The sequence below is a fragment of the Cyanistes caeruleus genome, chromosome 11 (genome assembly GCF_971803275.1).
Source record: "Cyanistes caeruleus chromosome 11, bCyaCae1.hap1.1, whole genome shotgun sequence".
Taxonomy (NCBI): Eukaryota; Metazoa; Chordata; class Aves; order Passeriformes; family Paridae; genus Cyanistes; species Cyanistes caeruleus.
Genome location: NC_141711.1, coordinates 20,773,367 through 20,797,526, shown reverse-complemented (window position 1 = coordinate 20,797,526; position 24,160 = coordinate 20,773,367). Strand labels below are relative to the sequence as shown.

Genomic DNA, 24,160 nt, shown 5'->3' with positions numbered 1-24,160 from the left:
AGCCAGATCGGCGTGAGGTTGCAAAGGAGCAAAGCTTTGGGATTTGGGCACACTTCTCTTTGTTTCTTTGCTCAGGCCTTTTGTGAGCATAGAATACATGTAGGTAGAAAACTTTTGACTATACAGGATCTTTTGGGTCTATTGTCCCCCAAACATGTCAGTGGGTAGCCCCATTGTAATGCCAAGTCACGAACAGCAGCACAAATGACACAAAGAAAACATGGCAAAAGTGGAAGAAGAGAGGCCCAGTGAGGAAAGAATGTGCTGAGACACTGGGACATCAAGTGAGCTGCACTCCCATAACCTCAGCACATCTCCTCTAGGCTAGCAGGTCCTGGTCTCACATTCCCTGCTTGTTTTTTTTAAAATTTAATTTATTTAAAATTAAACCCCCCCGGATCTCATATATATATATATATATACACACACACATATATATATATATATATATAAAATTAAAATATCATCACAATTTGAAAGATACAATCAAAGCACATTTATTCAAACCTACATCAAAATATCATAACATATGAACACATGTAACAGTAAAGCCTAACACATAAATCCTATTCTTCAATCACTCTTTTGAGAGGCAGCAGCTTCTTCCTGGACTCGGTGGAAAGAGAGCTCTTCAGGATGGGAGGCAGGACTTTGTGAGTAAGGACACATAGGAAGTATGCAGACAAAACTTCTTGGTAAGAGTAGAGCCTGTCAGGTCTACAAAATGGAAACACAAATTGTAACAGAAACTGCAGTGCAAACCTGTCTTGGTTTTAGAAGACAAGTGTCTGCTAGGGAGGGCAGGAGCCTCCCTTGGAATGAAAAAATGCAGACCCCCTCTCTCCAAATGATTATGATTTTGAAATCAAGGGGTTTTCAGGCAGAGATCTGGGGATAGGAATAACAGTTCTTTACTAGTATTTATAACAAGGCAAACAAACAACAATAACTACAGCATTAGCAAGAAAACAGAACCAGGGACCCCGTGGCAGCTTTCTTGGCCGAGACGGGAAGGGATGGAGGAGAGGCTTTGCTTCACAAACCCCCTCGGGCGGGCAGTCCCGGTGCTCCTGCAGGGCTCTGAGGAACAGTCAGCTGGAACAGCAGGGATGAGCTGAGATCCTGGGCTGGTGGCTGAGGTGGATCAGCAGCTCTGTGGCGGTGGCTGGCACTGCCACACGCAGGACAGGGGGTGCGAGGCCACCAACAAAGAGGGAAGAAGGAGAAGCAGCAGCAGCTCCGTCTGGGTGATGGTGAAATTCCCTTCTCCCCACCGCAATAACTCCAAGCCCAAAGTGTTCTTCTCCAAACCTGAAGAAAGCCCACCAAACTGTCCCCACCCTCCTTTTTCCTGCCCCCTATCCCTCCTGGGCCCAGCCAAACTCTGTCTTTTGTCAAGCACCCACCAAGTACCCACAGTTAGGTTGTCCCCGCAACTAATGGGTAAAAATTCCACGGGCAAGCCAGAACTAAAAAAAGACACCTAACCCCCAACAAAACCCAATGCATCTGGAGCTCCATATTTCATGGGACAGACTTCCTGCAAACTTCTAAATAGTTGCACAGGGAAACATGCTCCTGCCAGCAGCCCTTTGAGACAGGCCAGGGGACAATCTGCCCCACTTGCACAGAGCTACCACAGGAACACCCTGGCCTCTGGGCTGGCCTGGGACAGCAGGGAGCTCAGAGCCCTGGGCTTTGCAGCCATGGCTCAGCTGCACATGCAGCCTCCTGCTCCTGTCCCTGCCCCACAGCTGAGCAGCCCTACAGCTACACAGGGCACTGGCAGCAGCACAGCTCATTGCAGGGGGCACATGCAGGGCAGAACTGTTCCCTGGGGATGAGCATAGGCTCTCTGGGCTGGCACAAGACCCCATCCCTCACCTGTGTGTGAGGCTGAGCCCTGCTCAGCCTTCATCTTGTCTTCAATCAGAAGTTGCTTCAGGCCCCCCATGCCTTGACTAGGAAGGGCAGTGGAGAGAGTGGGAGCGGATGCAAACCCTTCCTCAGTGTTTCATCGCTTTTGAAACAGCAAAAAAGTCACATCCGGAGGTGTCCAACTCAGCTCTTCCTCAGCTTTCTGGAGAGCATCAGGCCTTCACCAGCCCAAGATGCTGGAGAGGTTTTCCCGCACATGTGGAGGCTGGCTGGCAGCACACTTCCTCAGCTTGGTGCCCATCACCTCGTAGAGGGCAGAGGCAAGCTTGGTGACCACAGTGCGGACATTGGCACTTCGCACAGGCAGCGCCTTGTTCCCCAGGAAGGACCAGAGCACGGGCAGGGCGTAGTGCTGGACGACTTCAGGGCTCCTGGGATAAACCCATTCCACAAGCACTGCCAGGAGAGAGACACAAGCTTCTTAGCCACCAACCTTAATGCAAACAAGGATCTACCTCCAAGTTTTGCCTCGTGGAAGCCTCTCTGGCTAAGATCAGAGAAAGAGCACACAGACCCCCATGAGCCAGAAACAGGCAAAGCAGCTGATCCTCCCAGAAACAGAACCACCAAACCCCAGAACTAATTCCTCCAAACAGGGCCTTGTAGCTCTGGCAGACTTTGTACTTTTACTAATCCGTTTCGTGACCTGTTTCTGCAGGGACAGTGCCTGAAATGTCAAATTGCCTTTTATTTCCATTAAGAAGTTGTCTAAACCCACACTGAAAATCCAGACGTGCACCATAGAGAGGCAATTGAGGGAATTTCAATAAAAAGGATGATTCCATTTTTGTGACCCTTGATGTCAAGTGCCAAAAGTCTAATCTGGCTCTTCCCTTTGCTCAGTGGCACACAGTAAAGGGGCCTGTTAGACCACACTTCAAAACTCCAGCCCTCTTGAGATAAATACTGATGACACTTGGATTAGAAACATCAGTGACTTGCTGGTGTCATTGGCAGAATGCTTTTGTGGCTTCCAACAAACAGCTGCTCCAAACCTCAGGGTGTCTTAGATAATGACCCACACCCCATTGCCATGGCATCTGAGCATCTCCACATTTCAATGGCATTTCCCCTCCCAATGTTAATGGCATTTTTCCTTACAATGCAGACAGAAAGGAGGAAAGAGAGAGAAAACTGTTACCCAGGGGACTGCAATTTAACCAAAACATGAGTGTTTTCTCACATTGTGTCAGAAGCATCCTCTCCGCTTGTTTTCTGAACTGAACTACATCAAACACAGACAAAAATTGACTACCAACAGGCTCCTTGCACAGCAGATTTGGCTGAGACATCAAAAGCTGAAATGGTCTGGAGACCATTCTCATTTTCTGAACAGGTAAAATGTTATGTAGGAGCCATTTATTATTCTGTGGTGGAAAAGACTGCATTTTCTCAATGCTGTTAATCCACCAGCAGTCATCAACATTTCAACAGCTCCTGGAAGTACCCAAAACCAATGCTTCTAAGTGGGAAAAGCGTTATGGTATCCATTTAAAAACGGGAGTTCATTTGAGTTTAAATGCAATTAAAGATGCTGGTCAGTATGGAAGTCGAGAAGAGAAAGAGCTGTGTGCTCCTACTAAATCTCAGAGAGTGCATCTGCTCTTTCTAAAGTAGTCCTAATTTATGTTTAATTCCTTCTTTTGAAAAAGAGATCAAAATAACTGCAAAATTAAACTCCCTATTCCTGGAGATCTACTTTATTCAACTGTTCTTTAATAGGCCTTTGACATTCCCAATCGCTGAACATGCCCTTTTGAGATTCATAATGGAGACACAAAGTGTATTAAACCTTGCATTTAAAGGTGCTGGCAGAATTAGTGGTGGATTTAGCCCCAGCAAGGCCATAGCAAGGCCATAAATCATCTTCTCTACTATATATTGAGACGATCACATTTCCATTCCTTGGCTGTTGCTGCCATAGCAAGCTCCTCTGAGGAATCAATTAGCAGCTGCATTTGCAGCATTTTGGACAGCGTTGACAGAGGAAGACACTGTTTGCACTCCCTGAAATGCTCAGCTCAATGCCACTTGGACAGCACAGGCAGGGAGCCTCAGCACTCTGCTTCTGCCTCTCTGCCAACAAATGCTACCCTTGCACTAAATCTGTGCCTCTAATATGTGTGTTGAGCTTTGACCTAAGCTGTGGAGCCCCAGGCCCTGCAGGGTTCAGCCTCAAAACCTTCCAAGACCAAAATAAGGATTCAGTGAGGACAAAACAAACTGATCCCCTGAAACAGCATTTGCCACCACTTTCCCTCAAGGATCACAGATGTCCCTGAACTTCCAAGAGAGGAGCCAGCTAGGGTATTTTTAGCCCTTCCCTTTCCTGGAGGTGGGTTCTGACATGCCCCAGTGAGAGCTCAGCCCCGAGGCCGAGCGCTGCCCCCGTCTCAGATGCTGCACACCACAGCAGCAGCCAGGAAAACCTGCCCAATACACCTGCCATGGGTGTTGGGCAGGAGGGACAAGCTCAGCACCTCCTGATTTGGAGGAGCTACTCTACTGTCTATTCACAGGCATTCCCTGTACATTCTCCCTTGGAAGACCTCTTGGCTTAGAAGGGTTGGCCATACCTGTGATACGCTCTGTGACATCCAGCAGAGCTTGGCCACTCAGTTGACTCCATCGGTGGCCAAACTCTTTCATCAGTGATACTTTATCTACAAGAGAAACACACGTTTCTGCTCACTCTTCAGAAGTCCTAAGTGAAAGGACAGTGGGGTGGGAAAGGGCAGGGGCAAGCCCATTTTATAAAATCAAGTGAATTTCTGCTGATCCTTGAATCCTTTTCTTCTTTCCTTCCAGCTTCCTTGGGAGGGTTTTTAATTCCAAAAGAAAAGATCTCCTTGCACAATTGTAGATCCAAAGTCGTCTGCTGTACCAGGAGCTACATTAAACATTTCACACCAGGGACCTCAAGAGTTCAATCACATGTAAGCAGTGAAAAGGGTTTGCATCCCAGAGCAAACTTGGAACACAGAAAGGCACTGAGTCAGGCAGTTCATGTGCTCACAGAACAGCTGAGGTGGAGAAAGTGGAAACTCCCCTGGAAGACCTGCCTTTTTAACACTTCATTGCTCAGGCACATTCCCCAGTGCGGCATTTTCAGAGCTGACATCAATCTGTGTGGCAAAGAAATTTGCAGCAGCCCTTGCCTAGGTAGCTATTTGCTACAGCCATCTTGCCCCATGCAAAACAACATGTGGAACAAGGCATCATTGACAGCTGGATTTCTACCTGTTTGTTATAAGGAAATGAACTTGGTGAATCAAAAGTTCTCCTTTGAAAAAAGAAGCCAAAGAAGAAAGGTGGGAAATGGGCAGCTAATGCCTATAATGTAGAGCCTTCCAGGAGGCTGCTCTGCAGAAGCTCTGATGGGCCTGTGTCCCTTCATGCCAACAGCCAAGCTATTCATTTGGGGAGTCAAATGGGGCCCAAGCAAACTCCAAAACCCCCTTGGCTCTGAATTCTAGCAAAGCTGTAGTCCAGGGCTTCCTCTTCAGACAAGCAGCACAGAGCCAAGGGCTCCTGGGACCTTTGGGAAATGCTGATGCACATTCAAGCCTGTTGGGGGACTGGTGTGTAGGGACTGCAGCTCCACAGCTTCTGGTGGATGTCAGCTGCAGTGTTCCACAGACAACAAGAGCTATCAGGGCTCTCAGTGATCTCTTGTGTGGCAGAGGCAGAGACACAGCTGAGGAGAGTCCATGTCAGGGCTCAGCCTTGTCTAAATGAGAAATGGATTCTTCCGGTGCTTTCACAGCTGCAGCATGAACCCCAGGATCCTTTGAGTTCAGGTTCTTTGTAACTCCTTCAACCAAATGGATGATCACCGGGCTCAAGGCATCTTCCAGGATGCCTGTGATTTCTGACAGCACGTCCAGCACCTTCTGCTTCACCTTCTCGTGGCTGTCAGATATTCTCAGGACAAAATAATCAAAAATCTGGAGAGAACAAACAACATGACAGCTGGATTACAATGTCCTTGTTTGAAGAGGGGATGTGGACAAGCGCACTCAGCAACGTAAAAGATGAATCTGATCCTTTTGGACAGGTCAGCACTTGCTTGCACAATGTCACTGTTTTCCTGGGGGCCACTCACTGGAGTGGTTGCACAACCTCATGCTGGTTGAAAGATTTTCATCTATTTTGAAGAGGTTTGAGTGGGGAAAGAATAATTCCTGTGGTGTTTCTCTCCACCTGTAAATCATTAAATCAATTCCATTTATTAATTCAAAAAGATGACCTTTGCTTTAGAAGTATGGAACCAGATATTTAATGTGCCCATTTTTCTATGCACTTGCCTCAAGTACTGAGGGCAGTTTTGATTTTGCCAAAACTATGGCTGGAGGAGATCTAAGTTTTCTTTTGTCTGTCTCTGGGTCTGGAGAAGTGCAGGGCTCTGATCACCTCTTCCAGGATCCACACCATTTGTCTAACTAACAGGAAGGTTTCTGAAATTTAATGTGCTCTACAGCTCTCATTAGAGCAGGTTCAGTCCCTTGACAACCACATTATCAGGCACCATTTTCTGGAGAAAGGGAAATGCAGCTTCTGGGAGGTGAAGGCACAGATCTGTTCTTAGTCATTTTCCTCCCTTTCCAGAGAGTAAAATAGGCCCCCCATAGGGAGGGTGAGCACCATCTCTACCAAGAGGAATAGGGACAAAGATGGATATGAGTAACCCGGAGCTGTGCCTGTGCAAGACAAGGTGGTCTTTACTGAAGTAACCTTTCAAAAAATATGGGTTTAAACCAACCCAGCCTGATACTTCTCTTCCTCATGATCAACCATTTTTTATCGAGAGAATAATTGCCATGCTTTCAGCGCTGGTATTCCCTTCACTTAACCCAGCTGGGAGTAGGAGACAGCAGGAGCTACAGCAGCAGCAAACTCTGTCATCATCTGATGAACAGCATCAATAGGCCCCTGCCTGACAAATACAGCTGGACTGAAAGAACTTGTTCTGAAGCCTGGACCCAAATGAAATTTGTCTGTGTAAGAGGGACCAGCCTGTCCCAAACTGCCAGGATGTAGTGCCAAGACACACAGAATGAACTTCACTGCTCCAGGCTTGGGAAAGGAGCTAAAGGAAAGGAACAATGAAGATACCCTACATACTTGGACAATGTTAGTGGAGATGAGCTGGGGGCTGGTTTTGCACAGCTCGAGAAGGAATGCCACTCATTCCAGCTGTGTCTGAAACCCCTTGGCTTCCAGGAGATTGTAAAGCTTCTGGAGCGGCTCCGTTTCTTCCACAGGTGGAGGTAACGTGACCTGGGCTTTTGCACGGTGTAGGAGGTGTTCCTCAGAGGTAGACTTCACCCTGGGAAATAAAACCATATTAGAACTTGGTGTTGATAATACCTTCAGTTAATTGTGAGCAAAACATCTCGAGGAGCTTCCCTAATGATGTGATTTCAAGCTGGAAAATCATGAGGCTCTGAAAAACAACATGGACCTCATGACAATTATTACAGGAGACAATCTGTGAGTAACACTCTCACCAGTGCTCACTCAGGTAAACCAAGGATGAGATGTATCTGATCTACCTTCAGATGGCTTCCAGGCACACAGGTCTCACTGCTTTGTGGGGACAGAGGGACATTACTTCCAAGTTTAAATGCCTCCTCATAGGGGACATGTGTGTCTTATAATAAGGAAACTCATCACTCTGGAGAAGTGTCTCTACACCAGGCATGACAATCTGTAACAGTAGCTCAGATGCATCTGAACAGATGAACAGGGGCATATCTGAAGGATCCAGGAAATCAGTAACAGAGATAAAATCAGAATAGTCAAAACAGACATCCCAGCACTATGCTAACATGATGTTTGCTTCCCCAGAGACTAGATCCACAACTTAACAAACCCACAGGGAACAATTCTCCTGGATCAACCTGTCTCTTCCATGAGCATTCCAAGATCCTAGCTATGCTACTGAGGCATGTGGTCACTCTTCTGCCACCACTGAGCATGACAGAGCTAAATAACTCTCTGTTATCAGAGGAGTACAGGTACAAGTAGCTCTGCCCCTGCCAGAAAGGACAGCAAGGACCAAATTCCTGTCTTAAATTTGGACTGCAGCACAGGGGGAAATAAACCAAACATGCTGTCCATCAAGCAAACAGTGTGAAGGACAGGAATATCATAAATCCACATTGAGACACCTGTTGACCAATGTTGCTTAGGAATTGCCTTGATACTTACTACTCAAACTTGGTACTGTTTGAGAGTAAGAAAGCCATGAATCAGCCAGGCCAAATAACTTGCATGGGAGCTGCTTTTTTGGGGAATGGCATCTTGCTTCTTGACTGGGACTTCTCATCAAAACACCAATCTGAAAAAGACTCCTCTCTGATGAAAAAGAACAGCCCTGATTGAATTTACTTGTCCCGAGTCAGGCAGCAGAGACACAGCCCTCTCCACGCCTCCACAACACTGCCCTTGCCAGTGCACTGGATCGTCTGAGCCACAACCAATGGGTGTCTTTTTGTCACCCAATTTCTGTGGAAACCTCTCCAGAGAAGCTGTGTTCAGTGTAATGCAGAAGTAGCCAATTTTTATCATAGGGCATTTGTAGGGGATGGAAACAATCCAGCACAGGTCATCTCCAGCAGAAAGAATTTCCTGAGGAAGACACATGTAAAGCTTGTCATGTGCTTTGTCCCATCTAACAAAAGTGCTCAGTACTGTTTACTAGAAGGCAATGTGGCCTGGGGCTTCTTTGAGGAATCGCTGCTCTTCTTCACTGGCATCTTGACTCAGAACTTTCAAAGTCTCCTGAGACCCACACAGGTCCTGAAAAACAGCAGTCCACTGCAGCCTGGAAATGGAGACGTTGTCGGAGTCCACCGAACCGACCTGCCACCAGACCAACAACCAGACAGAGGCCAAACCGTCCTGCTACCAGGGCCACGACGAGAGACGACTGCCAATGTCATACCTGACACTGTGACAGTTCACAAGTCTTCTTAACTCCCTCCCTCTTCCCCTTCTTGCCCTCGTTGCCTAGCCCAAATTGCCAGTTTACACCAAAATGTACCTCTGTGCTGCTGCTGGTGCCGGGTCATGTGTCCCCAATACACAGAATAACCTTGCTTATAATTGTTTGGTTTGTTTTAAAGAGGAGGGAGATGGGAGAGAAAAGGAAAAAAGAAAATAACACCACCCCCCCCGCCACCCTCCAAAAATCAGAGCTAGTCTTTTATGTCCTGTTATAGAAAATGGAGAGCAAAACCATCCTTGAGTTCCTGATGTTCCCGATTATTTGGATGCTCCTGAAAACATCAGCTGTAGAGGCCTGGCTAGTAGTCATCTAGCTAGCTAGATGGGCCTTCACTCTTCTGGTTTTCCATCTCCTACAAAGACATAAAGAAAGCCCATGACTCTTTAGAATATACAGTAGGAAAGTCCCTGTTTAAAACAAAGGTTAGAACCTCAGGATCACGGCTACCAAGGCTTAGGGAGACATTTCCTGGCTTACAGAAGGAAATGGACCAGAGATTCAGTGATGCCAACTCTTTGTTCTCAATAGCCCAAGGCAGGTTATGGGTGCTGCCATACTGAGCAGCACTCTAAAATCCCAATTTCATTAGTCTTGAGCAGGAATGGGAATAATGCAAACTGGTAGGCAATGAGTGTTCTTAAAGGAAGCGGCAGAAAAATTTAGATTCCCTGGGGGCTGGCCCATTGTGTTGGAAGTTGATTTGATTCAACACCTGCTCTCCCTGTTCCTCCACAAAGTCACACTCCCTTCTATAATGTAGATAAGAAGAATAAAAACAAAAACCCACAAACAAGCCTATGGTTTTCCACTGGACTCTGCTGAATTCACTAAGCTTCCTCTAGCTCCACAGGGCTCGAGAGCAGGGCAGTATTCCCAGCAGACAGACAGTAATTGTTGTAATTGGGATTGACTGTACATCTTTTGTATATTTGGAAATTTTCATGGCACTACTATGTCCAATGTCTTTTCCAAAGATTCTGTTATCTTCAGAAGCACAATTCTCACTTAATTCCTTTACTGGGGGCAGAGTCTGGAGAGCATGGTGAGGGGTTACGCTGAAATGAAACCCCATTTTCTCCTCTTCCCTTTTCCCCTTTGTGATATTCAAAATATTCAAAACCCCACTTCTTCCCTAAGAATATCAGTTCCTTTGTAGTCTGCAGATGAACAGGCTGAGGATTAACAGCTCATTCCCAGAAGCAAAGTGATTCAGAAGAAGAAGAATGAGATAAAGACTGATTAGGTACGTTTGAACTCATATTAGTAGTGGCAATCCTTGCACAAAGGAGACATTTCTCCTGCCAAACACTTACTTTCTTCTTAATTCTTGACAGAATATCTTCCAGGTCATGGTAGAAACAGATTGCTCCAAAAGCCTTTTAAATTTTTGATGATTTAGCAACATCTTCACCATCTCCTGTCCATAGTGCCTAAGGAACAAAGGAAGGAGAAGAAAGAAAAGTGAACAAACATAGGAAGAGTGTTAACAGAAGAGGCTGATACCTCAAACTCATCAGGTGCAATCCTTGCATAAGAAGGCATTACCTACTCAGCAAAGAGAGACATTTACCTCCACTTGTCGCTGCACAGTGCTGTCAGCTGAACACAAGAGGCAAGAGGAGAATATGAGGCAACAGAAAATACCATTTCATTCTGAAACTGTGTGTGTGGCTCTTGGATCAATGGATCCCAGGGAACAAGCAAAACACATCTGCTTTGTTGTCAGAAACCATTAGCAGTGTCTTGCTGCCATTGCACAATAATTTGCCTTCCTTTGACTGGCAGGGAAGCCAGGACAAAACACCTCATGCTTCCTATTGATTCTTCTATACCATATGTATGGACAGGGGCAGCTAGTTGTTCCTGTGTTATTGGCAGTTATTAATGGGAATCTAATCATCAACGTAAATGAATATAATTATCAAAGTAAGGGGATTTTGGTGGTTTGGGTTGATTTTGCCACTAGGAAACCGCAGTGGTCTTCAAGAAGCAATTTGGAGGTCATTCAGCCACAGATAGCAGCATTATAGAAATCTGCAAGAGAGGTTTAGAAAGACTGAATACTTTGGCTAAAGGTCCCTGAAATATTTCTAGGAAAGTCCTAAGTTAATGAGAAATTGATGTTTGGGATCCTTCAGTGATGAACATTAGCCACCACTTTGGCATTGGGTTGTGCACCTAAGGCCAAACAAAACTGTTAGTCTGGCTAATCTGAGCTCTTTTGATCACAGTCAAGAGTCCTTCAAGTCACAGGAAGTTGGCAATGCTCCTTCTTGCTGGACATGCTCAGGTTACCCAGTACAGTCATTTCCCCAGGGAACACAGAGCACTGGTCACAACAACAAGGCTGACAGAGCTCAAGAAGCGTTTGGACAATGCTCTTGGGTACATGGAGTGTCTCTTGGGGTGTCCTGCACTTGGCCAGGAGCTGGACTCGATGACCCTGATGATTCCCTTCCAATTCAGCGTATTCCATGATTCTATGACCCTTAGCCACACGGAGAGGTAAAGTATTATTTCCTGTAGTTCCTACACTTTTCTGGATTTCCCTTTTAATGCCAGACACCAAACAGATTTCCTGTTTTAGGAGGTGAAATGAAGATCATTACCTTGTGTCCTTGTGACAGTCCTGAGCAAGTTTCCCTGCCACCTGTGCCAGGCTCTCAGCCCTGGGTGTGTCTGCGAGCTTCGTGACTCCAATTTTCCCCATCAAGGACAGGAGGAGTTTGGCCGCACACTTCCGCACCTGGACGTAGCGGCTCCTGGGAAGAAGAGAGCAAACACTGGGACACAGGGAGAAGGAGGCACAGCAGCACAGGCCTTGGCCAGAGAATGCTCCCTGTTGTTGCTGGGCAAAGGAGGCCTGGGTTCTCCTGCAACTTTAGACACCTGTAGGAGGTTTTGTCCTCAGATAAACACAAAGTTAGCATTGAACAGAAGGACTGCCTGAAAGGAAGAGGGAGGAATTTTGGTCTCCCTGCATTATCTGATATTCAATTTCTTTCCCAAAATCTGCTCTGAGAAAGATTAAAGAAATAGATTACATAAAAATTCTTTAGAAATTAATGACAACTCATGCTGACTTATCAGAGGACACTCACTACACAGAGCTGCAGCAGGATTGAGGCTCTTTCCACCCATTTATCCCAAAATCTGCAGACCTTTGATAAAAAACAAATGCAGGGAAAAACCTGCTGTGGGGCTTGACGTTGCAGAATATCCAGCAATGCTGCCTGTTCCTTCTGGGAGGCTTGGCATGGGATACATCTGAATGTTTTACCCTATTCCAAAGCTGAGGAAGGGGTGGCAGGCAGTTTAGCCAGGCTGTCCTGTTCTAGAGAGTGTCTCTTGGGAACTATCAGGCCCAGCACCAACACTGAAGGCAGCATTTGCTTCAGCTGTCCCATGGCAGTCAGCCTGTGAAGGTGCCAGTAGAGTGATTCATCATCTCAAGGCTAACATGAAACATCAGTTTGAATAGAAAGTAGAGCTCTAAGGCCAGGACAGTACTACAAGACTCCTTTTGGCAGGAGCTGCACCTGCTGTGCAGGCTGTGCCCCATCCAGCACATTCTCCCCCATGTGCTCCTCACCCCAGCAAGTCCCCTCCTTCTTTCTCAAGCTAATGGCATAATGAGGATGTGTGGTTTTTCCCCAGGCCTCTGTGCTTGGCACTGTGAAATATCAAAGAGCGCTCACAGCTGCAACTGCAACTGTCCCTCTCCCCACAAAAGCCCAAGGCTCTATCCTTAGCCTTTGCAGGCACTTTCCCTTCCCCACCATTCACCAGTTCTGGGAAGCTCTGACAGGCTGGCAGAACTCCAGGAAGCAGCAGGAAGCTGAGTCGGGGGAGGTTTAGGTTGGATATCAGGAAAAGGTTTTTCACCCAGAGGGTGGTTGGGCACTGAAACAGGCTCCCCAGGGCAGTGCTCACAGCACCAAGCCTGACAGAGTTGAAGAAGCATTTTAACAACAATCTCAGGCACTTGGTGTGATCCTTGGGGTGCTCTGTGCAAGGCCAGGAGCTGAACTCGACGGTCCTGATGGGCCCCTTCCAACTCCCCACATTCTACAGCTCTATGATTCTGTGAACTAATAGGCTGCAGGAGGGCAGAAATAGGTGACAAGAGGAAAGAAGTGAGGTTGGTGGGAGAACAAAGTCACTGAGTTCACAGAAGATGCAGGGTGCAGGAGCCTTCCCTCCCACCATTCCCATTCTGTCTCTCATCCCTTTCCCCACCCACACACAAGAAGGTGAAGAAGATCACTAAAAGAAGAAGAAACTACTTGTCTCCCCTGTCCATGAGAGCAGCCAGTGCTTGTGCAGGACTCACGTTCTCAACCATGATCCCCAGGGTCTGATTGGCTGCTTTCTCAACAAACTCTGGGGAATTCCAAACCATCGGGAGCAGGACCTGAGCAACCTCATCCACCTCGGAGTCCATGTCCTTCTTCAAGGTTGCAAAGAGCTCTCCAAGAGTGACGATTGCAGTGTAGGACACCTTGGAGCAGAGGTTGCTCACCTGGGGAAGTGATGAGAGAAACATAAGAATCACCTTGAAAAGAAAATCAGTGGCCTTAGACAAAAGTCTCAGGAAATGGCAACATATCCCAATTTGTCCAGGGGAACAAAAAGCACAATAAGAGCAGGAGAGCTCAAGCACAGAAAGGCACTTAGTGTGGCACCAATTTCGGGCCTCAGACCTGCTGACAGCAGGCCTAAAAACAAACAATTTAACTTAACTCCTCTGTAATGCCCACCCCTTTGATTTTAGGTCCTTTTGTTTGGAAACAAACAAATTAAACAAGGGCTGCTAGCAAACCATAAGGCACAAGTCATAAAGACAAAAGAATCATGTGCTCCTGTTCAAAAAAGCAACACCAGAAGTTAAAGCACTCAGCCAAGAAACGGAAAGCACAGGCTCAAGTCTACAGACTAATTGGCAGTGTTGAATTACAGCTCAGGCAGAGGTTAGGACTCTGGTAAATAACATAATTAGTGTCTCAGTTTGTGCATTTGCACCTTGCACTACAATGACACCTCACTCAAAGATGAGTGTCAGACACCCAACCTACCAGGAAATACAGCTACATGCACACACACATCCTAGCTGACAGACACTAGAAATATAAGGTCTAAAAACAGAACTGGAGGCAATCCCTGAGCACACATGGACATGAACATGCACATATCTACTCTACACACCATGTATGAAGTACAGGGGACAATTCAGAAGAATGTTCTCACCTCGCTGGTAACTGCCAGGTAAATTTCACAAAGTCTGCAAAGCACGACTTCTGAATGGGAAGTTCTCCAGCTGTTTGATGCTGGAGAGTGCCTTCTCCTTCAGCTCCCTGAAAGGCAAGTACCAAAAAGATTGGTTTTTCTCTCCACCCAAGAACTAGGCAGCACCCTCTGAAATGACCAGGCTGGCAGCTCAGGGGCACCTCAGTGGGAGGTGCTTTTCAAGGAGCACTTAAGCAAATTGTGCAACTTGTTGCCACAGGATGCTGTGGCTGTCAAAAGCATACACAAATCGACGAGGCAAATAGAGGGTTTTTCTCAGAGTCTTCATTTGTGGCCGTTTTACAAGACAGCCTTTCTGAAACCTCTGGCCCATGAAGTTCCTCTGTCACTGCCTCCTAGAAGCTGTGAGACCAGACCAAGTTGCTGTTTCCTGTCACCTCCCTGTACCTGTCCCTGAGACACAGTCCCATCGGGCTGTTCCTGGGGCATTTTCCTTCTTTACCAGCCCCAGCAGGCAGTTCAGCAGTAAGAGACTGCACTGGCACTCTGGAGCTGACTTTCCACTCTGCAATCTACGCCTGTCTGTCACCCACTCCACTCCTCCTCCACATTGCCCAGAAAAAAGCAGCAGCATGTCCCAGAAGACTCCACACCTGGGCAAGAACACTTGAAACTCTGGCAAAACCCCCTACCTAAAACAACCCCCACAACAGCAATGTGTTATTTAAAAGGTGCAAACAACAACTCCATCTCTCAGCACCTGCTTTGTGCAGGCCCTCAGCTCCAGGAAGGTTGGTGAGGCATCAGGGATGCAGCACAGGGCTGGTGATCGATCCCACGGGCACCCCTGAGTGTCACCCAGACACCCCCACACCTGCAGATGCTCTCTGCACCTCACAGGGCACCAAAGAGAAATGGGGAAGAGAAATCAGAAGAGAAAGGGCAAAGCAAAGGCGACTGCACAAGGAGATGCATTGTAGCAGATTTTTCATGTTTATCCCAATGTGAATGGAGTCCTTATCCCCATGTGAATGAAGCATTCACCAGTGAGTGGATGCTAACACAGACATCAAAAAGACAATCAATACTGATAGTAAAAGGTTTTAAAATCATAGAAAATTTGGGGACTTAGAAAGAAATTTAGGCTTGGCAAGCCCTGGGAAAAGTAGGTCCTGGGAATGGTCGGCCTTGTGCTTGCTAAAGATCATGTGAAACTGCACCTGTGTAATCAGTATATGATGAATGATACAATTGTTAGATGTGATTAGATATAATTATTGTCTAAAGAACATGAGAAACAATGTGAGGGGGTTTTGAGGGGATCACGAGAAATTCCTGCTTGAGTAAAAACAATGGATACAATAGAACAATATAAGTTTAATAATTAATATGTAAGTTATATAATGACAGAGTATAAAAACATGTTCAGCTCGAAACCAAGGCGGGTCAGATTTGGGTATGAGTACTCCTGACACCCAGAGCTCTTCAATAAAGCACCTTCATATAATCATTCCATGATTCTGTGTTCCTGAACGCTAACAATACCAACTAACATTTGTCAGGTTAGCAGCTCTGGGCCTCCTTCTGCCTGTGTCAAATTTTGGGACACGATGTGAGTTTTGACCAGGCATCTCAGGCCCATATGATGCAGTGAGAAGGAAAAAGTTGAAGGAAAAAGTTGAATTCCAAAAGTGCAAGATTCCTAGAGGATTATATTTCTTTTTCCTTCTCTTCTGCCATGAGCCCTTCTGCAGTAATGACAGGCTGAGGGACTTGAAAGCACAAGTCAGGCCATTTCTCAGAAAGAGGAACTCCCTGGAGCTGCCTGTGGCATTCACATGCAGGAGGTGCCAGGGAGACCCTGTCAGCTGCCATCGCTGTCAGCAGTGGGACCAGAGAGAAGAAACCTTACTCAATCCCACTGGGCCAGTGCCCCAAGGCACCCAAATCTCTACACTCAAAAGTGCTGCCGTCCTGCTTCTGCCTTCAGCCAGCAAATCATCTTGTCCCACAGCTTTCTCTCTTCCCTCAAGATTTCCTTTGCAGCTCCATGAAGCAGCAGGCAAAGCCAGCAAAGAGCAGGGACCTGCTGCAGCTGGAGCACTGCTGCAGACCAAGGCCAAGGAAAGGCTGCTGTCAGATCTTTATCCTCCCACTGCTCTGCAGTGGTTTCACTGGTGCTCCTTGGCCCTCTGGGCTCTTGGGGCTCAGAGGCACTAGCAAGATCCACTTCTGAGCTACCTTAACGCTAAGAGGGAGACAGAGTGAACGGGGCCTTTCTTACCAGTCATCGCTGCCCAGCAAGGAGAGTGCCTTGAGCAAGGCCTGCTGTGGGTCACAAGAGGCTGTGTCCTTCTGCCTGTTCCCACGCAGCGGCTCCTCTCGACGCTTGGCACCAGTGGCCGTCTGCCAGGTCTCTGTAAGGACAGGGTCAGCCATGAGCGCTGCAGCCCCGGGCAAGGCACCCCGCCATGGAGCGGCCTGCAGCCCCACCTCCCAGCCAGGCTTCCATGTGGGACAAAGTGGCACTGGCTCAGACACTTCCCTGCTGCCTGGCTCCTTGGGCTGCTTGCTTTCTCCCAGCCCCCCCAGCTGGGCACAGCTCCAGGCTAAAGCTGACAGCTGCCCACACAGCGCCAGCTCCTAAGTGCCACAGCTACCACAGGCAGCGGCAGCTTCCTGAGGCCGCCGAGCTCCCACTGCCTGCCAGACAGCGCCCACCAGCAGCACTTGCTACCCCAGGAGGGAACCCCTCAGCTGCCTCTCTTGTCTCAGCACCCTGATTTCCCCCAGCCCCGAGGACAGAGGCACTCTGCAGCTCCCTGAGGAAACACCTGCAGCTGCCTTGCCACAGCCCCAAGCCAAGGCTGAACAACCCAGCCCTGCTGGGCCCAGCTGAATCCCCACGCAGCAGCGACCAGGGAGCAGCGATACCTGACCCTTCACTCCTGACAGCGCCTCTCTTTCCATTGCCTTCAAATCTTCTAGACAGCAGGCAGCTGACTGCACATACATTGTAGCTTACTGTTGGCCAGGGAGTACTTTATGGATTTTGCTCTTTCCAAGCATCATGAATCTTTGCTCTTGCAGAAGTACACACTGGATGTATTTCAAAGATGCTGAGGTGAAATTTGTTTGTCATCAAATGTTCATGTTTGTGAACTCAGCAGTGCCTAAGCCTTCACTTGTGGAAAAATGCAATTTCCAGTCTAGACAGTTGATAAAATAGCCTTCCAAATGCAAACTCTGATAAAAATATGCAAGTACAGCTGCAAATGGTTGCCAGACACATGTTCTTGATAATCAGGTGTCCAGGCTTTTCCTGAACTGAATTTTTTTGTAAGGAAAAAAATGTACATGGTATGAGAAAAATCAGATGATAAAAGCATTTCTTATGAAACCAAATTGTCATCGAAAGCACTGTCCATCCAAAATTTCATGTTGTGCACTCAAAAGATCATTTACTAATGTGTGGATGAAAACATCTGAGCTGTCTACAATGACGGAGTATAAACATTGCACAGAACCCAGATGAACTGCTCTAGACTCTCCAGGGTTTCTGTGCTACCTTGCCTGTTCTCACAAAGTATACCATAACATCTAAAATATTCAGCCAGGAGCTAATGTGGATGTCACTGATGTACCCCAGACACTGACATCAGTGATGTCACTGCAGAAGTGTGTAGACATACACATCTAGGTTCACTACCAATGGAGAGCCACGTCACGCTAGTTCTGGTCAATTCTGAACATGGAAGTAGCACCTCTAGAAAGGAGCATTCCAAGTATCAATCCTAGCTCCTTTCTTTTTCATTTCTCCCTACTTGGAATGATAGCACAGGCACTCTACCCACAAGGGAGAGACAAGAGCCACTGGGGACTATCTGCTGGGTATTTACTGCAGGCAGCAAACAGCCTGGGAGCACCAGGCAGCCCCTCCTGGCTGTCACCTGCTACATACGGCCACTGTACTTGGCTGGGGGGACACAGGAGGCACTGCTTGTTCCCTCTTGGCATTGCAGGCCGTGGGATGGCAGCAGTGAGGAGCCACTGGGCACTTCTGGGAGCAGCAGCACGACTGCACCAAGGGCTGACTGCCATGCAGAGACAGCCCTTGCTGGGATAGCAGAAAGCTGGCTGCAGAGCCGGACAGCAGCACGGGCAGAGGGCCGAGATGGTGAGTGGACAACTGATCGTGGTGGTACTCGTGGGTGCCCAGTGAGCACACCCTGGCACACTGCCCCACACCACATCCCTGCAGTTACAGCTGCCTCCTGGCACCAGTGCTGTAGTTTGGACTATCAGGTGGGGCAAAAGCCAGAGCTTAGGCCTTCACCACTACTTTATTCAGCTCCACTTTCCAATGGATCTCTAAGAACCAGCTGCTCCACTACTGCAGAGCTGGAGTGACTCAGAAGTACATTTGCTGTTCATTCTCAGGACAGGCTATGGACCCTGCTGGGTGAGGCAGGTGGCAGTTTGGGCTTCTTGGGGCAGGAAAAACCTGTGTGGGAAGAAGCTGCCTCAGAGCAGGCTTACCTGAGGAATTTTGTGGGAAGCTGCCATCTCCATGGATGATGGGCATATTGGGCAGTACGGGCACATTGTCCTGCTTCCTCAAGACCTTCTTCTTCAAGGCACTACCAGGGTGTTTTCTCTGCACACTGGAAGCTGTGCCATTGATAGGCAGTCGGCTAAAGCCTGTGGGGAGACCAAAGAGGAGCTTGTAAGTGAAGGCTGCTGCACAGGGTGAGGATGGAAAGGGCCAGAAAACTTGCTGGAGTTGGGTAACATCTCTTTGTTATCCCAAAGAACTTCAAGTATAACACTGGCGCACTAACATGGGACAGTGATCCCAGAATCCCAGAATCCTAGAAGAGTTTGAGTTGGAAGGCACCTTTAAGCACCATCTAGTCCAACCCCTGTCAGCAGGGACATCTTCATCTAGATGAGATTCCTCAGAGCCCCATGTAAATTGGCTTTGAACACTTTCAAGGTTGGATCAACAACAGCTTCTCTGAGCAAACCCTTCCAGTGCTTCATCCCCTTCATTATAAAAACATTCCCCCTAGTATCTAATCTGAATCTACCCTCTTCTAGTTTAAAACCAAATTGCAGTGATGCTTCCCCTAATAAACAGGGAAAACACGGTATTGCTTTGCTTTTGTTTTCCTGTTTCAGAGGCTGGCTGGGGAAGTTACCAAATGAAAGTGCAGATAGCCTTGCATGATGCCCTGGGGCTGAGTGATGCCTCCTAAGGTCCCTGCTGCCACCCTGGGGGCAGCGCACACAGCACTGCAGTCAGAGCCCCTCAGCCAGGATTCAGTCAGGAACACTGCTGGCTCCTGGGGCTACAACAGAAGCACTGGCTTGGGGCTTCAGCACAGCTCTACAGTGCCAGCTCCTCTGCAGGCTGTGGCAGGAGGAGGATCTCTGGTGTTTCCATTAGAAGCAGTTGAATTTTGTTTCTTCTCGGTTCCACCATGGCTGAAGAGCATTCTTTTGGACTCCCCTTCCCTGGAGGCTGCTCTCCAGGAGAGAGTCTGAAGCCTCAGTCAACTTTGCAAGACAAAATTTTCTACTCTGAAAGGCTTTGGAGGTGAAGGTGGGAAACTGATATTCTGTTTTTGACTCAGTGAGGCTATGGGCTTCTGTATATTTCTTGGGGGAGAAGAAAGAACTCCTCTTCAAGCTTCCACTCAGATGCAATCAGAGCAGCCCCCCTGTCTGATTGCAGCACCATGCAAAGGGCAAGCAAGTGGTCAAAAAAGACTACAAGTGTAGCCACCACCTACTTGCTTCTTCTGCATTCCCACTGTCAACTGTCTGTGCAGGCAGCTGCAAGGATGTTTTCCTTTGTGTCCTTTTCTTCACTTCTTCCTCAATAAGCTCCTCAGCCTTCCACTCTAAGTTCTTTTGAGCCAACTTGCACAATGCATTGCAACTAGGTCTAGTTGCAGTGGAAATACATCACAGATGTAAGCAGAGACACCCAAACCAGACACAACATCTCATCAGGAGCACAGGGTCCATAGAGTGCCACAGCCTTTAATGCAGCTCCATATTCATTCCAATAGTTTCACAAGCATGTCTCCTGTCCTCACCTTGGCAATTACACACAGGGAGGTGGAAGACTTTAGGGCCACAACCTTACACTGCTCCAACTGCAACCTATGACAGGAAGCCCTGCTTGAAGCACAAAAGTCATCAGAGTGCTCCAAGACAGATGAAGAGCTCACATGCCCAGTGAGCAGGCAGTTCAGTTCCTACAGGCCATGGCAGCAGAATAAAAACCACGTGCAATACGCAGCAAGGAGGGGTAACTGCTCTTGCTTAACACTCATGGCCTGGAATGGCAGCTGTTTCTCACTTCCTGGCTTCTGAAGGACTCAGCTCTGAGGGATTCTGAAGGACTCTGAAGGACCCTGAAGGAAGTCTGCTCATCTATGTCTTTATCCCTTACCTTTCCAAAGCCATCCCTCAGGTCTTTGTCACTCCTAAGACCAGTTCTGCTGGGATAATCCTTCTCCTTGGCTTGGCTCAGTGGGAGGCCTGGTAATGGAAGCAAAGGTTCGTGTAAACCTCTGGCAGACTTCAAGCCCTCAAAAACGTCATGTGGGCAACAGGCAAGACAGGTTCCAGACTGCAGAGCTCTCATAAGACACAGAGATTGTGTAAGAGAGCAGCAAGGTACATATGCCTAGACCCTCTCCCAGTGGATGTGCTACTGGCAGCAGACAGGACATTACTCTGTTGGCCAGCAGACTGAAACCTGCTGCATGATGAAGGCCTCAGCCCCTGGATGCTGGAGAGCCTCGGTGTTTGAAAGAGAAGGGCAGAGATGGAGATTGCTCTTGGCAGAGATTCTTATCTGCCCTTATGCTGATTTTAGTAAACATCTTCCTTCGGGTTTCTAAAAGAAATCCCTGGTTCTAATACCTGTGGGCATTTAAATCAACACTTTCTTCTCTTTGCTGGAGTATTTTAGAGGAGATTGAAAGAAAAGCTTAGGAGTGCAGGAGTGGTACCTAAACATGAACTCTGTTCTTGACACTAGATAATTTGCCTTCCCCAAGGATTTTCATTCAAAACTGTATGAGATTGGGCCACTTTTGGGACAGACTGACTAAAAGCTGATTTTCTTAATGCAAGTAGAATAATGCAGCTCATTCTGAAATACTATCCAACAGAGCTGTAAAAATTCAGAGAACTACTCATTCTATACAACAACTTCACAGAGGCTAAAATCAAGTGGCAGCAAAGCAGAAAATAGCCAGTGTTTTAAATCAGGATTTTTTACCCCTGCAGAATGGTCAGCTTAAAAATAAAGGACAGTTAGATAAATCCTTTGAGGGAAAAAGGCAATTCTAGATGGAAGGCAAGGCCTTGGAAGGTAAGAGCATCTGGGAAGTTGGCAGGGAAACTTCTGACGCCAGGGTAACCTCCTTTGGACCACTGCAGTCATTCATGTCTGCAAAATGGACACACAAAATGTAACAGAGGCCACAATGCAAACCTAAAACATCTGGAGCTCCATATTTCATGGGACAGACTTCCCGCAAACTTCTAAATAGCTGCACAGGGAAACATGCTCCTGCCAGCAGCCACTTGAAGTGAGCCAGGGGGAAAACCCTGTCCCACTTGCACAGAGCTACCACAGGAACCCCCTGGCCTCTGGGCTGGCCTGGGACAGCAGGGAGCCCAGAGCCCTGGGCTTTGCAGCCATGGCTCAGCTGCACATGCAGCCTCCTGCTCCTGTCCCTGCCCCACAGCTGCGCAGCCCTACAGCTACACAGGGCACTGGCAGCAGCACAGCTCATTGCAGGGGGCACATGCAGGGCAGAACTGTTCCCTGGGGATGAGCACAGGCTCTCTGGGCTGGCACAAGACCCTTCCTCCTGCCAGAGAGCAGCCCAGATCCCACCTTAGCTCTGCGTGAGGTTGAGCCGTGCTCAGCCTTCACCTTGTCCTCCCTGGCAGTGACCCTGGGGGCAGCGCTGCTCTGCTGCCTCTGCCGGGGCTCCTGGGCCCCGCTGATGCTTTCAGGGCCTGCAGGGCTGTCTCCCAGCCTGGCCTGGCTGCAGCCTCTCCCCAGCCTCTGCAGGAAGGCATTTGGCATCAGCTGACAGGGAGCCCAAACTGCAGCACAGGCCATGCACACCCTGAGATCCCCTGCAATTTCTCAGTCTCCAGCTAGATCAGGTCTTGGGACTGTTTGGAGAAGGGACCAACCTGGGACAATCCTGAAATCCTGCATGTTTGCTGATCCTTATCCACGCCTTTCACAAATATTGCCTCCTGAAGATGGCACCTCCACAATGAGGAACAGCCCCATCTGATCCAGCTCTCCCTCTTCCATTCTCCAGGAATGAAACGAGAGCCTGTGCAGCAGGAAACCATTCCTGAAGGAAGCAGAGATTCTGTGCCAGACTCTGCTGCATGAAAGAAGGCGATGCCAGGCACAGGCCCAGACACAGGAGGTAATTGCTGTGCTGGGCTCAGCCCTCGGCGGGGCTGTGTGCCAGCAGCTCTACCCCCAGGGCCGGCCCTTGCACAGTGCGGCGGCAGCCAAAGCTGGAGGTGCCTCAGCTCCGAGGCCTCCGGAGCTCATTCCCAGCCCCTGGGAAATGGGACTCATGCACCAACATCACTCCCTCTGCAGCTGCTCCCGGAGCTGGCCCTGAGCGCCCAGAGGCCCAAGGCACAGGAGCGGGGAGAGGGAGCCCTGCTGAGAGCCCAGGGCCACAGCCAGCCCTGGCTCCCAACTGGGCAGAGCCTGCACTGGCTCCTGACAGGGCCTGGCTCTGTCCCCTTGGGCTGGGGGAGCTATCACAGAGCAGGGAGGGTCAGGGGTGGCTCTGGCTGCTCAGGGATGGCTTTGGCCTGAGTCCCTGGAAGGAGCCACTGCCCAAGCGGCTGCGCTGTCCCTGGGCTCTGCTCCCGGCCTTCTGGGCTCTGTTGGGTGGCACAGCCTGTGCCAAGGGGCAGCAAGGTGCCTGCAGGCCCCAGCTCTGGGGCAAACAGAGAACGTCCTGGCCGTATCCAGCATGCTGCCAGCTCAGCAGCAGAGCACAGCACGGGCTCACACTGCCCATTGCTTCCGTAGATGGAGCCGGCACCACAACTCATGTTCCTGATTCCCAGGGCATTGAAAGGGCTTTCTGTCAGGGAACACTCTGTTGGCTAGGGATAATAGCAGGCCTGCTTTGTTTGGAACTTATCTTCATGTTGTTCTGCTTTGGAATCTGCTATGCCTGGAAGAGAAAACGGTGAGTGTTTTGTTCATTTTTCCCTCAAACAGCTTCTTTTGAAAGTCTATTGTAGACAGGAAACATTCTCAGTGAGACTGAGGAAGGGTGGAAGAAGAGCTAGAACGAGATTGCCCTTGAAAGGCAGAGGCGTTCTGGGGCCTGCTCCTGGCCAGGGACCCTGCCCAGAGCCATTCCCTGCTCACCGGGGCCTTGAGGGGCAGCTCTCCAGCTGGGCCAAGCTGTGCCAGCAGCTGCAGCCGTGCTGGGGAGCCTTGGCCGCTCTGGGCCCTGCTGTGCAGGAGGGTCTCTGTGTGCCAGCGGCAGCTGGAGGCCTCAGCCACCTCCTCTCTCCACAGGAGCACTTCTGGACAGCATTTGAAGGACAGTGGCTGCACTAAACACCCCAACAGCTTGAGCAGCTCCTCTTCAGTAATGAGGGCCTGGGCAGCTCTCGCAAGAGCTTTGAGAAGAGGACCCCAGAGCAGCCATCCTAGAACAGGAGGAATCCTCCTATAACCCTGTAGATCCCACGGCCAACTCTTCTCCCCATGGGTATCCCCAAGGTCCCTTCAGTCCCTTTTTTGGTCTTCCTCTGCCCCAGCCTAGCCCAATCCTTAGTTCTTGTAGAGACCCCAGGCCCAGCCCAGCACCCTCCAGCCCCACCTGAGACCAACATGGCCCTTCCTCTGTCCCTGAGCCCCCTGGCCCTGCC

At 48.8% G+C, this 24,160-nt stretch overlaps 1 protein-coding gene across 4 annotated transcripts; it reads right to left on the bottom strand.

Moving 5' to 3' along the window:
* Positions 1 to 481: 481 nt before the first annotated feature.
* On the bottom strand, positions 482 to 23,144 carry LOC111942730 (TOG array regulator of axonemal microtubules protein 2-like). Of its 4 annotated transcripts, XM_086846393.1 has the most exons (12): positions 22,430 to 23,061; positions 20,661 to 20,749; positions 18,737 to 18,898; positions 16,482 to 16,614; positions 14,198 to 14,304; positions 13,284 to 13,472; positions 11,560 to 11,712; positions 10,264 to 10,380; positions 7,063 to 9,302; positions 4,515 to 5,885; positions 1,885 to 2,334; positions 482 to 717 (listed from the first exon to the last, which is right to left on the bottom strand). In XM_086846393.1, the coding sequence occupies exons 10-11, from the start codon at positions 4,585 to 4,587 to the stop codon at positions 2,099 to 2,101; spliced, it is 309 nt and encodes a 102-aa protein (XP_086702519.1). In that variant the 5' UTR covers positions 4,588 to 5,885; positions 7,063 to 9,302; positions 10,264 to 10,380; positions 11,560 to 11,712; positions 13,284 to 13,472; positions 14,198 to 14,304; positions 16,482 to 16,614; positions 18,737 to 18,898; positions 20,661 to 20,749; positions 22,430 to 23,061; the 3' UTR covers positions 482 to 717; positions 1,885 to 2,098. The 4 variants fall into 4 exon arrangements, with proteins under 4 accessions (XP_086702519.1, XP_086702518.1, XP_086702515.1 ...); XM_086846389.1 differs by lacking the exons at positions 482 to 717; positions 1,885 to 2,334; positions 4,515 to 5,885 and having other exon boundaries at positions 8,703 to 9,302; positions 22,430 to 23,144; XM_086846390.1 differs by lacking the exons at positions 482 to 717; positions 1,885 to 2,334; positions 4,515 to 5,885; ... (1 more) ...; positions 20,661 to 20,749; positions 22,430 to 23,061 and adding an exon at positions 16,691 to 16,870 and having other exon boundaries at positions 8,703 to 9,302.
* Positions 23,145 to 24,160: the final 1,016 nt, after the last annotated feature.